This window comes from Charadrius vociferus, unplaced genomic scaffold, assembly GCF_000708025.1.
Source record: "Charadrius vociferus isolate BGI_N301 unplaced genomic scaffold, ASM70802v2 scaffold282, whole genome shotgun sequence".
NCBI classification, from domain to species: Eukaryota; Metazoa; Chordata; class Aves; order Charadriiformes; family Charadriidae; genus Charadrius; species Charadrius vociferus.
Window position 1 is genome coordinate 7,714,552 of NW_009647731.1, and position 16,638 is coordinate 7,731,189.

Here is a 16,638-nt window from a genome sequence, read left to right on the forward strand (position 1 = left end):
GTAATCCATAACAAGGAGTGGCAGATGAGATGCCTTCAAGACAAATAGATTCTTCATGAAAATGCTGTGACATTTATTTTCAATATTAAAAATTCAAATGCAAGTGTTTAATATGTCTTGTACACATCAACTCTCTGTAATTCTGGGACTGGTGCAGTTTTGCCCTTAGTCGTTTGGGGATTGCTTTTCCATCCACTTTGATCCCATTGTGCTTTTGCAGTATTCCCACCAGTTGCCCTAAGAACTCTAATAACTGAATCTTGTTTCATCTGCCCTGGAAAATAAAATATCATGAAGGAGACTCTCAAATAAAACCGTGGGTGAGGAAAAAAAAACAAACAACAACCACCCCAAAATGCTTATTAGCACCTTTAATGTAAACATTGGTATTTATGAGGATTTAACCAAACCTCTCAAAAAATTGTAGCATGAATCTATAGAATGAACAGCCAGTATCAAACCTTTTCTTTCCTACACAAAGGAAAGCATTTGTCATTCTGGTAACACAGGAGACAGAAAACAATGCCAATTCACAAATAAAACCTCTCATGATTTAATATTGTTGTTTTGTCCCCTGCGATCCCTGAATGATAAATATTGTACCTTCTTTTGTCAGTATCAGAAACACTTTCATATGTGGAATAAAGGCTCATTCATTATATTCATACTGGGTTTTTTCCAGATTGCTTTTTCCAAGCTGTTTCAATATACATCCTACCAGTGATATTGTGCCAGCTTTCTCGTGGTCAATCTGAATCTTCATGAGTACCTGTGACACTACCAGTTTAATTTCTATTTATTACTATTTTTTTGTTATCATTATTTGTATTCTTGAGGCTTTCAGAGGCCTCGCTGTGGCTTGGGACCTTACTACACCGAGAGGTGTACAAACAGGTACCTAATCTAGCCTACGAACATGGGAATTGTACACACCATGCAACTGTCCACCGAGTGTGGTCCTCTGGGAAGGCCACAGGCAAAGACTGTTTGGTCTGTTGTTTTTTTCCTCAAAGGAAGAGGGAAGGGACAGCCCCATGGGGGGACAGCACTTTCGTCTGAGGACTTTTTATGCTATTTGCTCCTAAGAAAATGCTGTGTGGGGTCAATGCATATGAAATTTATGCAGAACACAGTAGTCATCACAGGTGAAATATCTGTAGCTCCATCCTCATCTCACCCAGCCAAAAGGAATCCATTATGGTTTTGCCTAGTATTGCAATCTTTCACTAACTCAAAGAATATCTTGATTTCAAAATGTTTCTCCAAAAGAAGTTGTCTTTTGAAAATAATCAGTATTCTAAATAGATGTATATTGTTTTCAGTGGGGAATACGCAAATGGTAAGCACAGTATGTTTTGAGAAGAGCTGTCCTGGCTTCAGTGTGATACCAAACCATCTCTCATTGAATGATGGCATTAGGAAACCAAGTCATTGCACTAAACCTAGGCAAACAAGCTAATCACTGTATTAGCATGCATTAGTTAATTTGTGTGTAGCACTTTGGAGATAACAAGCTCAGTATTTCAATACTATTTTTCCTCCCTGGACACATCTCTTGTCTTCATATTTAAACCACTATGGAAAGGTCAGTAAACATTGATTTTGTAAATGAAAGCTCTAAAGTATGACTTGAAAGAGCTAGTGTTTTGGGGGGAAAAAAAAAAAAAAAAAAAAGCATGAAATTACATTTAAGTCAGGCCTTCAATTTTGGGAGCCAGATATCTCCTACCAAGCTTTAGATCTAATAGGCTCATATATGGTTAAACATCTGTTTCACTACAAAATTCTCATTGTCTGGACCTAATGCAACTGCTGGTATGGACCAGAAGAGGCAAGTTTCAGGGCAATGGGTTGATTTGTTGATTTTACCTGGGTAAGCAGAAAGGCAAAGAGTAGAAAACCAGATGAAAATGTAAAGACAGCATCGTGACTTTGTCCCAGATGAAGCACTCGGTTGTCTAAATTACTGAGCATATGCGGCTTCAGTAGAGCACAGCAATGACGTACCTCACCCTGTTTGTTCCTGCAAGAGCCTCTTGACCCTGCTTCCCTCCCCTTGAAATCCATCTCGGTGGATCTGGAGAGGACTTGAACCACACTGCTTCAGCTTCTGCAGACCTTCAGCAGCTTCATGCACCTCTCACACTGGCACTAAGGATAGCTGTATCCTTGAGGCAATCCCAGTGAGAAAAACACATTTCTGTCACATTTGCAGAACGATTAGTGAAAGTACAGTTAAAGACATCAAAGATGAAAAGTTGCCTAAAAATGTGCACTATGTAACATACAGCTTTTAAAATCTTTAAAGTAAATATTGCTCTTAAAGCACATGTGGGACTGAAATAATGAAATAAGGCTGTCTGTATTTAGATTATTCCCAGCCTACTTCATCGCTCTTAAAGAAATAATTAGATTGTAGTTCAAATGTGAACAGTTATTTTTATCTGTCTTTGTAAATAGTGGACTTGTGTATTTTTCCTGGAAAAGAATTGCCCACTAAAATGAGAAGTCAGGAGAAGGACAAACAATATAAATGATTATTAAGATGTCTGCAGCTTTTAAAACCTGCCATACTACCACCTCCTCACACTAGTACAACCCAAACAGATGAAAGAATGTGGAAGCGAGTTGGACTAGTTTTGGTAACTGACATCAGATTCACAAAGAGAATTCCTGATTATTGGAAGTCTAGGTAGAGAAAAACAAGTACCTTGTAAAGGCAGTTAAATAATGTGATGGCTCAAGTTTAATAGAACAAGAAAAAACAAAAATAAGAATGGAAAATGGAGGGCTATTTGGAAGGAAGGCAATGAGAAATAATGCAGGAAGAAGCCAGGATGCCTATATATTCCGCTGTCGTTATATTGAATGCTTGTCCAGGCAAGACAGAACAAACAAAAACCAACTCACAAGTTCACACATCTGAACACAAGCATTACAGAGGTTTAGATAAGTCCCTCTTGTCTCTGACTTGTCCTCTTTTGGGGGGTAATAACTTCTATTACTGAACCTCACTCATTGTCAAATCACATTCCCACAACTGTATTATTTCCTCTCTTCACCTTTTGAGACAGAGGTCGTAAAATCTTGTGCCCCAAATGTTAGAAACAAGGTGCAGTTTGCCACTGATTACCTACTATTTCCATTCTTTGCACCCAAGATTGCAGCAAGCTTTTGGCAAAATAATCCTAAGCAGGAACCATGCTTTTCATTATCACCTTCATTTCTACTTTTTATGAAAATCAATGTTTGCTTATGGCTGCTTCAGAGTCTCAAGTGTATGGTGTCTAATGGTATTGCTTTAAAGTTTTATATTTTATCTTTATAACTTAGGATAATTATTTATAGTTGCAAATCATAATGTAGCAGCATTATGGAAAACAGAATGCTGGATTGCATTGCAAAGGGAAGAGCAGATTCAGGTTTATTATATTATTATATTATAGAAGGCACTTCAGAGGCTACGGAAAAAAGCAACTCAAATTGTAGCAGTTCTCAGAAGCTGGGTTAGTACAAAACAGATTTCATTCACAACACACTCTTGTATCATCATCACTGTATATTTAGCCATTAAAGTATAATTGAAATATAGAAAATCAGGAAATGAGACAACCAAAGCCAAGTTTTTCACATGTGATCAAAAAGAAAATGGGGAAAAATAGAAGGGAAAAGGTCAGCAGGCAAATAGAAAATAGAAAGAGGGGAGATTTAGATTAGATATTAGGAAGACATTCTTTACTCTGAGGGCGGTGAGCCCCTGGCCCAGGTTGCCCAGAGAAGCTGTGGCTGCCCCATCCCTGGAGGTGTTCAAGGCCAGGTTGGACGGGGCTTGGAGCAACCTGGGCTGGTGGGAGGTGTCCCTACCCATGGCAGGGGGGTGGAACTGGGTGATCTTTAAGGTCCCTTCCAACCTAAACCATTCCATTATTCTATGATTCTTTCTCAGGTTTTTCCGGTTACATCCTCTAGATGCAAAGGGGCATGTAAAGGAAGGTTTTAGATGGCAAAAGTCATAGTTTAGTAATCTTTGTACTGGAATAGTTCTTTCAAATCTTATAATGGGATTGACAAATGAGACGTGCTACTTGTTGGAGTGTGAGTACGCACAGAGCTAGGTAACAAGTTGTGACTATCTACTGCCAGTTTTCTAGTTTTTCCTCTCCAAGCTAGGAAGCGTGCCTGGGGCATGTATCTTTTCAGTGATACACAGATGTAGTGTTACCTGCATATGTCACACAAACAGAAATGGTGCTCTGTTACTATGATTTTACTGATATTTATCTATATTGACTGCTCAGGACCAAGTGTATGTAATCAATTATGAACATGCAGTGGTTGAAATGGAACCCTATTTCCATACATTTTGGCAGTAACCAGGTCTAAGTGTGTCATTTTGCCATTTGAAGTCATAATATAATATATTCAGTATAATATAGAAGATTCAGGAAAAAATAAATGAGTACCTGTACAGCTTGCCTGTACATACCGGAGTTGCATTCAGAATTACACTCTTTCAGTACTGACCAGGATTCTAGTAGGGCTATTTGTATAAAATCTTTGGGGTTTTAAATGTTTTTAATGGTTTGTGCTTTTCAACCTTTCAGCAAGCTTTTCAGCTACAATTAATAAAAATCAATGTTGTGTATAAGCTGATGCTAGCATTGCTGATGGAACCACCCTAATATTGACAGCAGGGCACGTGTGTCTTCTCTCCCCCCTCCCCTTTTTTCTTTATTTTTGGGCATTAATAGGTACTAAAACTACATATACCTTTATGTTAGAGATCCTGAGGACCCTGAAGTTGTCACTTCAGTAATATTTCAAAATATGGTTCAAAATTCTGGGCACGCTTTCTGTCCTGTTGACTTAATTCTGTGTTACACTCCCAAGATCGTTTGTTTTGTCAGAGTGACTGCTGGCTATGTAGCTGGGGATGTACTGAATGTCTAATTGTGGAAATCGGCAGAACACTGAAAAACTGGCATTGTTATTTGGCCAGAACCAAATTACAAGCCAAACAGCAGTTGGAGCAATGATATATTGCAACAGTATGTTGGAAATGGAAAACAAGTCCAGTACTTCGTCAACCTTGGAAAGCAAAACTTAGAAGTGAGAATGGATTATGGGAAAGCACTGCAGATAGCATACCTGCTTCTGATTAAGCTGCAGTCCCATTGAATTTCTGGTGAACTGTAATCATTTTTTTGTATGAATGTGTTCATCACTTTCTGGCTTAAATAAAATTTTTGACAGTGGAAAAAAAAAGCCAGCACCTGCAAAATAAAGGTGCAAGAGTGAGAGACAGCATCTTTGAGGATTATTGTTCTGAAAGTAAATGATCATGTAAGTAGTATTGTTTTATCTCCAGCGGGGGCAGAATTGGCCCCTCTTGGGCCCTTAAGCCTCCTGTCTTTAAGATTGTGTGTTTTGTCTTGAAGAGGAGAGTAGTAAAGCTGCAAATCCGACAATATTGGTTATCACCCAGATGGAACATTAGGGAGGTATTCACAAAAACTGAATTTCACCTGGTGAGGTTAATCACCCTGGATTTCCTCTACAGATAGAAAGAGATCTGCTGTAAATCACCCCTGAAAGTAAGACCCCTCTGGAGGGAAGCGACTCCCAGTGAATACCTCTGCCCTTTCTCCTTCTAACCATTCTCCTGATTGCTTGGGTTTGTGTGAACCTTCTCTCTGTTTCCCAGATACTCATACACATATATGCATACACACACACACGGGCAGATATTCTGATTGCTCAATTGCTTGCAGTTGTAGTTCAGCACTGTATTAATGGAGTGTCGATCACACTCTGTTTATACGAACGATAAATCTCCATCTCACAGGTGTTCATCCTACTCACGATGTTTAGGAAGGCTTTACAGTGGTTAAAGAGTCCAACTGCATGAATGGATTTGGGTAAAAAGCTTTAAAAATGTTGTAACTCAAGCTCACTGTTTTTTACAGATTTTGTATCTGTATTTTTTCTCCGACTGGCGTGCACGATCCCCAGAAAAGGAGATTGCTGAAGACAGAGACAAAGAGTAAAATAATGCTGTACAAGTAACCTCAAGTGTACTGGTCTGGAGTAGGCTTTTGCAATCCAAATGTGTCTAATTACTATAGAGAGGTTCATAAACTAACCCCAACTGGGTCACAGCTGTGATACTGACTTCTAAACAAAACCAATTATAATTTAGTTTGTATTAACCCACGTGTTGCTAAAAGTAAGTGCAAATAGTGCTTCTTCAGTACTCCAAGTAGATTTTTTTCTCTTCTACAGAAATGGGTTTACAAGACCAAATTAGATTCTGGCATGATTAATGCATCTCACCAAATTCTTGCAGAGTAGCAAATTAGTTTATAGTGATTTTCTAGAAAACAAATTAAATGGCTGCACAACATCACAAGAATAGAGATGTTTTTCATAACATATGGAGAAATGATTCAATGAAAAGATGTAATCAAACTGAAAATTTAATAGTTTCTGTGGAAAAAAATCCAAATGTTTCAAATATTACTGTCCATTATAGAAACCTGTGTAATTACTTGCATTTTAACACATGATGTGTAATATGTAGTGGGAGAGCATCAAGGAATTAATCTGCTTCAGGTTTGCACACATTCCAAACAGATTATGTCTTTTTAGGTGTTTTTAATAGCCATCAAACCAAGCCCCTTGTTTTGCTAATAACTTCAAATAACAATTGTTTAATGAATTACAGGTGATTTGCCGTTCATGTATTTGATTGATAGCTTTCTGAAAATATTATGTATCCTAGAAATTTGCTTTTTTCCCCTAAAAATGTAAGCATATTTTGCTACTGATACACCTGTTTGAGACTCTGCAACTTATATTCAAAAGAATAGAGAAAGTCTGTTCACGTTCATAATTATTCATGCAGTTATTACTTGTTGCTTGTTTATTAATATAAAGGGGGAAAAAAAAGGCACACAAAAATATGCCATCATTTATGTATAAAATAAGCCATGCTGAGAAAGACAATGGAATAGTTAGGGGCATTCTCGGATTTCTGTAATTACTCTTTGTGGTCCAAGGTCCAAAAATTACAATAATGGAATAAAACAATGGTGTAACAATAGATCACTCATCTGTAACTACTGCCATGGTAAAACTTCTTGGATAAAAACATCATAATGCTTTAATTCTCTTAGCTCTGCTATTCTGGGAGAAGAATATATTTCCTGACTAAATATGATGCTTGCTTTATTAATTGAAATTTAGTACTGATAAGTATTGCAGCTTTAGGAGCTATTACTAGACTAGTCTAAATGTAACCATTCCCCAAGCCTATCGTAATATTAAAAGTGAGTCAATAAGAGGTTTTGAGAAGAATGATTTATCTTCAGACTCAGCAGTCAACTGCAATTCTTTTTTTTTGTTATGTTTTTTAGTCTGTGAAGTCAGTCACATTCTTAATATCACTGGACAAATCTGTGACCAGCTTTATCACGAAGCCCCAAGGAACAGGGTCCAGCAAACAGATAATATACCTAGTAATGTTGTCTAACCATTGTAGCTTCAGGTGTGCTTTACTCTTCAAATTTAAACAATTTTTGATAAAGTAATGTGTCAGAGTTCTTGGGAAAGTATCTGTAGTTCAGTTTATTCCTTTAGTTTTAGAAAGTGCATGTGTTTGACTTTAATGGAAGTCTGTATTCCACACATCTGGATTTGGGCTACCCTTGCCCCAACAGTTTAGGACACACACCACTTTAATGTAGTTTATTTTTCATTCCCACAATGTTTTACATTTCTTCATATTAGTTTGTATTCCAGTTTTCCCTTGAGTCTGTGTTAATGATGCTATTACCCTTGCTGTCCCTCCGGTCTTGCCCAGGTATTCTTTGACTGTCGTTTCTTTGCATCCTCACCACCAGAGTGCACAGTCTTGCTGAATTCTGCTGCTGCAGCCTCCCCAAAACACTATCTTCCCTCTCCATCGCCAAAACAAAAACCCTTGCCCAAAATCTCTGCAGCCTACTTCGGAACTACTGCCACATTGAACAACTGCTGTCTTTACCACGTTTATTTCAGATCTTTTTCTTGACTATTTTTTTTTTAATCACAAATATCATTTTTAGTAGCTCCATGCACTCCCTTTCTCTATTGCCTCAAATATAGTTATTCATCTTCAAGACCTTCCATGACTTACTGTTCCCCACCTATCATCTCTGATATCATCTCTGGGAGAGGTGTCCTCTCCCAGCTCAGGCGAGCCATTGTCTTGGTCTTCCTCTCCCACTTGTTAAGTAAGCGCCTTTCTGCTCCCATCTGTGCTGCCTTCCCTGGACAAGGCCCACAGGTCGGCTTGGTGTACAGGTCTGCTGATACCGTCTTGCTAAATGCAATAATCTCATACTAGCTCCTTTTAAAAGTAATCAGCGAAGGAGCAGCTGAGGGAACTGGGGTTGTTTAGCCTGGAGAACCTTTTCTCTCAGGGGAGACTTCATCGCTCTCTACAACTGCCTGAAAGGAGGTTGTAGTGAGGTGGGGGTTGATCTCTCAAGTAACAAGCTCTTGAGTTCTTGAGCTCAAGTTCTTGTCTCAGGACAAGTACTGGCTTCATGTTGCACCAGGGGAGGTTTCTGGGGTTGTTTAGCCTGGAGAACCTTTTCTCTCAGGGGAGACTTCATCGCTCTCTACAACTGCCTGAAAGGAGGTTGTAGTGAGGTGGGGGTTGATCTCTCAAGTAACAAGCTCTTGAGTTCTTGAGCTCAAGTTCTTGTCTCAGGACAAGTACTGGCTTCATGTTGCACCAGGGGAGGTTTGGATTGGGTATTAGAAAAAATTTCTTCACAGAAAGAATTATCGAGTATTGGAACAGGCTGCCCAGGGAAGTGTGGGAGTCACCATCCCTTGGAGGTATTTGAAAGATGCGTAGATGTGGTACTTAGGGACACGGTTTAGGGGTGGACTTGGTAGCATTAGGTTAATGGTTGGACTTGATGATCTTAAGGGACTTTTCTAACCTAAATGATCCTATTATTCTATGATTCTTGTGTTCCAGGAAGGCTTGAGTTGAGAAAAGTGGATGGGAGAAAAAAGCTTCAGTTAATCACCATTGGCTTGCACCAATCCCACTGCCATAGTGTTTCCAACTCCTCACTAGGTCCCCTTCCTCAGTGTAGTGTTTGTCTGACCTGGTCAACAGATAAGAGCTATCCCAAAGTGTGTAGTCAATCCCTGCCTGTCCATACCAGAGAGACCAAACAGCCCAAGGTCTGTCTTAGCCACTGGCAGGCTGGATAGTTTAAAGGCACCAGATGTTGTACAGACCTGGATAACAGACTAAACTACAGATATCTCACACTGAAAGGGAAGGAGAAACTGTCTGACCATATACAAAAAAAATCACTACCGGCCCCTTGGAGCACAAATATTTCACACAAATATGTAGGGCCATTTCCTTTTCAAAATGAGAAAAATTGGGAAAGGCTGAACGTTTTGTAAAAGATCCTTTATTGTATAGTCTGCATTTCCCACAAACTGACAGCAAGTAATTTATAAGTCTATTCTGGGAATAAGAGTTTGTTAGTCCCCTATAGATAGCTGTTATTACTAAATACCAAGGGTATAATAGAAAGGAGCATGACATCTCCTCTCTACTAGTGTGTGGCTATATAATTCCACACTATCATTATTTAGTTTATTATTGTTATGGTTTAAGCTCTGCCTCATATTTTACTTATTTAATTAAGTTATATGCATAAGAAAAGGAAAACACCTCCTGGAGTCTTGGCTGTCTTCCCATCTAGCAAAAATTATCACTGAAAAAAAAAAAATTGTGGGGTTACTAGCCCAAAGTAATTTCCTAGTTAGTTTAGTTTGTTTAATATATCTTTCCCACAGTAAGAATGGTGTCAACTTAAAATATACATCCATGCACCAAACAGGAAGAGAAGCCCATAAAAAAACGTTGTGATTTTGAGGGGCTGTCAGCTTGTCCTTTAAAAAAAAAAAAAAACTAATTCAAATAAAAAAAAACATTCAATATGACAGGTTATGAAGATACTTCTTCTTCTTGGCAGTTGCTTATGATTGTTTTTCTCTGTGGCTAAGTCTGTGATCTCTGGATATTGTCTAGGCAAACCAGCCAGATCAGGACCTTCAGATACACATGAAGGATTTGACTGTTTTCGGAATTTGAAATTAACTTAGCTCTGTTGTGAGATACAGTGGTTTCTCTGGCCATGTACAGTCTCGAACTTCAGATGACTCTTTAATTTTTCTCCTGGAAAGTAGGCACTTGAGTATCAGATTTGTACGTGGTTAGGAGAAGGTTTTATGGATCATGCTTTTGAATCCCAAATTTTGTTCTGGTTCCATTTTACGTGCATTTTGGATATCTCCCAACATGACTTGATCTATAACACAGGAGTCTGTACCCAAAACCACTTTCTGGCCTTTTCAGCCATGAAAATGAATCATCAGTTAGTCCACTTGGAGAAAGTTAAGTTTTGCTGAGAAAACAGGAAAAGTATAGGAAGTACCAGACAATTGTGAAAATTTTACCTAACGACTAAACTGAGTAAGAATATTCCTAGCACAACATCTCATAGCAAGTGAGAGAATTTTTTTAGGAGGTACTGAGAAACACTTGCCTAGTAACAACATTCTAGAAAGTTATGTTCTTCTACCATTATAGACACTATAGCTAACACATATTTCCTATGAAGAATAACTGTATGCAGTCCTGGTACGCATCCGTAAACGTTATGTGAATGTGATCAAATTAAGAAATGGATAATACAAAACTACATTATTAACAAGGTGGGTTTGTATATAAATGTCATTTATACACAGATAATATACATTGTGTATTTACAAAAGAGTTCTTTATGGACTTGAAATAATGATCAATGGCAGAACTCATTAAAATTCCCTATATAATAATGGGTAGTTTTATTGATGAGCATGAAATTGTCTTCGCTGGCTTCACTGTGTGCTATGGCCATCTTCACGAGGCACTAGAGGCCGTAATTCTCATCACTTAGTATGTCTTCAAACTGCTTAGATCCATTTGTAGGGGTATTCATGGGCGTTGCATCTTCTACAGTGGAAAGACTTTGAAAAGATCCTTTATGATAAAAGGACATCGTCCACTATTAGGCGTGCATGTACAGTAACAGGTCATTAAAGAATCAACAAATGGAAGTAGCACAAAGACTGCTGGGTGCTGAAGGCTGAAGCGATTACTTTAATAGTATAGCGTTTACCCAGTCTTTTCTGTTTAAGTCTCTCTGTCTGGCAGCTGTCATTTTATTTTTGTTGCTTAAGGTCACCTTAAGCAATGACTATAATTTTGGTTAAAATATCAAACAAATCCAATTGATCTACCTGAGTTGCAGTTATTTTATTGTCTTCTGCTTTCTGAATAATCTGATTCTGTGTAACAATGAAAATGTGTAGAATGTAATCAAATGAAGAAATCTATCCAAACGTTATCTCCGAGTAATGCATATTTAAATTGAAAAAAGCATTTCCAGTTACCTGCCTAACCATGAATCTGAGGTCATCCTTTGTTCCCTTACTTTCAACAAAGAGGATAGTAAGAACCCAATGCATTTCTCATTAAAATGAACAATAGAGGAGAAAAAGGGTTTTAAATATGCACGCCAGCGTGTAAGACTAACTTTTTCAATGTTAGGGATTTTTTTTCTACTTTGAGAGATAGTGTAGCTTTGCATCCGTTCAAATGTAGCTGTATACAATCAGAGGAAAACGTTTAAACATCCCAGCATGGGTATTTCCATTTAAATCTGATTACAGTGAAATAAAACTGTAGCTATTAAAGGTTTAGAAGAACTACAAATACAAGCAGTAAAAGAAGACAGTTAGTAAATGAGGTAGTAAAACATTTCAGCAGGGCAAACAGTTTATAGCACTCAGCCTTCCTGTAGCAGACTGAGCTATTCACTACAGACCCGCGCACTGTTCCCTGAACTGCACTTAAACCTGCAATTAACCTTTCACGCCTAATGAAGCTGTTTTGCTGCAAAATTAAAATATATAGTACTGCCTGTTTTTACAGAGACTGGGAGGAGAGCATCTCAAAATGAATGACTTTTTCAGATGCTTTTGTTCAAATGCAGAATTAAAGTGCTGTTTGTGTATAAATCGGGAAAGCGCTTTTCAAGGCAATCTCATTTGATGCGCTGTATTTTATTCTTGTACTTATTAATTGTTTTGCATAATTGTTAAAAAAAAAATGACAAAAAATTCACACACCAGTAATTTTATGATTAGACACTTACTTCCTGAGAATAAACTATTACCATTTAACTTCCATTAGGAAAGACAATAGTTTTGCTAAAGATAACCAAGTTCATATTGCATTCTCTGGTATTTTTCTCATTGTGGATGCAATTATCTCTTACAAAAATATACTTTCCACTTACGTATTTGACTGGGTTCACTTCTTAATGATCTTTCCATACATATCCTTAAAACAAGCTAGAGATTGTTTTAGCTGCATAGAACTAGGTCAAGTTATTTCTATAACATTTAGTAGAAAAACAAATTAAACTTAAAAATAGGTCCGGTTCTGCACTAGGCTTGAATTTCCAGAAATACGACTATTAAAGGTGACCCATTGATTCTCCGCGTGAGACCCTTAGTGATTCCTCTGTTCCTTTCTGCCACCTTACTCAAGCCACCAGAGACCATACTCTGTTTTGGCAAACACCGGTTCGGATGGTAGGTAGGATATTTTAACTGGCAGCATTGAGGGAAGATGAGTAAATGAAATAACTTATAGACTGAAGTAACAGATATAGGACACGATACGATTTACAGTTCCAACTTTAACACCTATAGATATATTCATATTTGTTGTTTAGATCCAAAACCTGTAAAACAAAGGGATTGTTTTGTTGGAGGGGGGTTAATGAATATTTAAGCCACAGCATTTTTATCAAATCTGCTGTTGTATTTTGATGTAAATTCTGCTTGCTTGCAGTGTCTGTGCATCAGCTTGACTTGGTAAATGAAATTCCTTTAGACCGCCAGTCTGAAATAATGAATTGTTCCCCCAGTTAATTGTATTGCTTTGATAACAAGGAACTATGCTGGGCGTAGAGAACATAATAAGTGAATTTCATCAGGTGATTTGTGTGACATTTTGAAAAATGATCTTCTAGAGTGACCTGATTTAATGGAAGCCTAACAGCATGCCAGTATATCCCAGTATGCAGCATTAAATTTGAAGGAAATTGTTCTTCCCTTTTGTTAATTGTTATGTAAAGTGAGGTTAGCGTCATACATCCAAGTATATTTCAAAATAGCTTATAAAAAATGGAAAGCCTGTTTTTCTATGTAATATTCTTTCCATTTAGCATACTCCCTAAGCCTTGCTGCTAAAGACAGGATCACATGTAAGCAACTATCAAAATGTTATTTAGGTTTTATCCTTGAATTTGCTAATACCGGATACTGCTGGTACTTTAAAGGTGCCTCAAAGATTTTAAAAATTCAATTTATCAAAGTCCAATTTAAGGCATCGCTAGCTCATGCTAGGAAATATATGTGTATGTGAGAAAAACGACTTAATTAATCTTGGCTCTTACATATCCTGAAATGCAGCAATGATAATTGTACTTAGCATTTTACAGTATACTGCCTTGTATTTTCAGAAAGCTGTATGCACATTAATTGATTCTTGCAACATTTTTGTGAATTAAGAAAGGTAGCATTACAGTGTGAAATAGCACAGATTTTTTCAGGATACTGGAAACCAAATCTGACAGTATATCATATACTAAAAAAGAAGCCTGTAGAAACACTTGTGAAAAATATTTTTTGCACGGTTTCTTTGTAGGTAAGTGTTATAATGAGGGAATGCGTGAAAAATATTGCCAAAATTGGATTCTGTAATAAATAAACTGATATTGGCCTGAGTTAAAAAATAGGTCTGCCTGTTAAACGCGGTGAAAAGTATTTTCAAAGGTGTCCACATGGCGTAGTACTGTTATTGGTTAGAGACTGAGATGTATTGGGCAATATGGAGAACCAGCACCATCTTTGCCCACATTATGGGTATAACTAGATGTGTTTTTGCAGATGTAATTGTCAATTGTGGTTTATGGCAGCCGTAGTGGAGTAGCACATATGAGTGATGTGGGTACTCCTAATCCATTTCATTGCAATATTGACTGTGTGAATTTAAAAATTCAGAACTACCATGTATTAAGTGTGCTGTCAATGACAGCATTTCAGCAAAAGTCAGCAAAAGTACGCAGTAACAAGTAAATGGAAGAGTAAATTCTTGAACTACTAATTTTCGAAGAATGCTTGTCCATGCCCTCTGTAATACTCTATTAAGATTATAACAGGTCATGAAATATCAGAAGCTTAACCAGAATTTGAAAAGGAAGAGTTTTGGTGAATTGAAAACATTAAGAATTTATCCAGGCCAACACTGTCATGGCTCACTGTCTGTTTACAAATCCATGCATTCTGGAAAGATATTTTCCTATCTTTCTGTTCATGGTAAATATTAACCTCTGAATATTTCCAAATTAGGAAGGCATGTATATTGCAAAGGGGAATATTCAAGGGTACATTGTTGTCTCAACTGTGGTCTCCATTTCTCTCTTATTTTCCGATTTGATAGTTTCATCCATTTCTAAATGCAATGCACAAACATTTAATAAGAGAAAATCCATGTCAGAGAGCTGCTGGTCCACCTAACCAAGAAAATGAAGAGATGTGATGCTAAGATCACACAACAAATCAATAAAAGACTTAAATGGAACTCAGTTCTCCTGATTTCCAGTCTAGTATCTTAACTGCACTTTTTTTATTCGTCCACTTCTTCACTGTTACTAGGTAGCATTTTAGAAAGTGAGAACTTGTTATCTAACTCTGAAATGAAGCTGATCACTTCTGGGAAAGTACAAAAACTTGGCATGAAAGGAACCATCACACTGCTCTGGAGCTCTTCTCAGGAAAGCTGGGCATTAAATTTTGTTTTTCCTTTATTTGTCTTACAGGTCTTGCAATTGCGAGTGCACTGATAGACATTTCACAACAGAAGCCTGCGGACTGTAAAGATAAGAGTTCAGGAGTCAGAAATCGAAAACATCATCTTTCAACACGTCAAGGAACTTGTGTCTGAGATTCAAAACCTACTATTGTATATTCTGTAATGTTTTCTTTTTAAATGGCTTCCATTGAAAGCTATACTACAGCCTCAGGTTTTATGGAGGCAAATCTATGAATGAACATATGAGGTACTGTGCTCTGTTGTAGTCCCACAGCCTGCTATACCCCAAAGCAGAACAAACGTCTGGTAGGTATGAGTATGTTTGATGAGCTTTAATAAAAAGAGTGGATTCTGATTTCAACAAAATATGAAATAAAATACCTAGTATTCTTGATCCTGAGCATATCAGAGCAGGGAAAATCCTTGAACAGAACTAGGAAAAACTGTACATTGTTTTGTAATGTAGAAGGAAATTGTATAATTGAAAACTAAGCAAATTCCAGGAAACTAAAGGACATTTTTGTACAGGTTAATGTAACAATGAGAATTGTACACTTCTTTCCTTGTAATGAGCATTAAAATTCCTTTCCAGCAAGCAGGAACTAAAGAGGATCCTTTGGATTTAGGTGTTCTTTTATCATTGCCTGAAACAGGTAGGCAGCTTGTGAATTTCGCGTAGGTATAACCTGAGAACACCACATGTAATATTTGAAAGATAATTCCATCAAGAAACTTGATTTGAGCATATCATGATTACTTTTCTTTACCTTGCAAAAGCCTCAGAAACATAATCTGGGCTGCAGCAAAGTGATGGGTGGGCTTTCATGTTTCTGTACCTAAGAGTCTGTTCTGAATTCCGAATGATATATCTTACAAAGAGCGCATGTGGGTCCTCCATGCCAGCTAACTGATTAGCAAAATTAATTGAGCATGGAAAAGCTTCTTCTGCAACAATGTTTGCTGTTTTTTCCAAAAGAGTCTCCAAGTTTGCAAGTCTAAGGAGAATTTAACTTGCTGTTATTCTGCCTGCTCCCATTTCAATATTGAAATTTGCTATTTCTATATATTGTCCTAACCTCCAAGCAGAAGAAATTAATCCCAGTCAGCACTTTCACCCTGTTTTTTTTAATAAGGCATGAATGGATTTTGTTCTCCCAGCTGCAGAATTTCATCTCATCCTCACGTTCACACCAGTTAGGGAATTACCCTGCATAACAAAAATTAAATAAATAAATATTTAGAAATCCAAGTTGCTTCCAACAGTGGTTCTCAAATCCAACATCCAGTATGGAACCTCACACAATCAGTACTCAGAAACAAAAAGCAGATGAAAGAGTTTCCTTTCTATAGGACATTAGTCTTTTGGGGGCTTGATCACCACAACAGATAAGATAACAAACAGCTTTAATGGCCCTCAGTCTTTTTATTTACTCAAAATTCATGAATATACAAAAGAGTAAGAAAATGCTAAGGGGTAGGTAGCAGATGTGTCATGTTCTCATTTACACATTACATGTTGACAGCAGTATAATATGAAACTAGTAGTTTTGTACAAGCTTGTTGAAAGTATAGTTTCTCAACTTCAAATTTGCCACCATACTAGTACAGGAGAGTGATACAGAGGTATAAAT

At 37.3% G+C, this 16,638-nt stretch overlaps 1 protein-coding gene across 1 annotated transcript in view; it reads left to right on the forward strand.

Moving 5' to 3' along the window:
• The window catches only part of ATRNL1 (attractin-like 1), a 580,396-nt gene extending 565,257 nt beyond the window's left edge, over positions 1-15,139 (forward strand). Inside the window, exon 31 of the mRNA XM_009881641.1 lies at positions 15,015-15,139. Coding sequence (XP_009879943.1) covers positions 15,015-15,139 — 125 coding nt within the window. The remainder of the gene's footprint in view (positions 1-15,014) is intronic.
• The last annotated feature ends 1,499 nt before the right edge of the window (positions 15,140-16,638 follow it).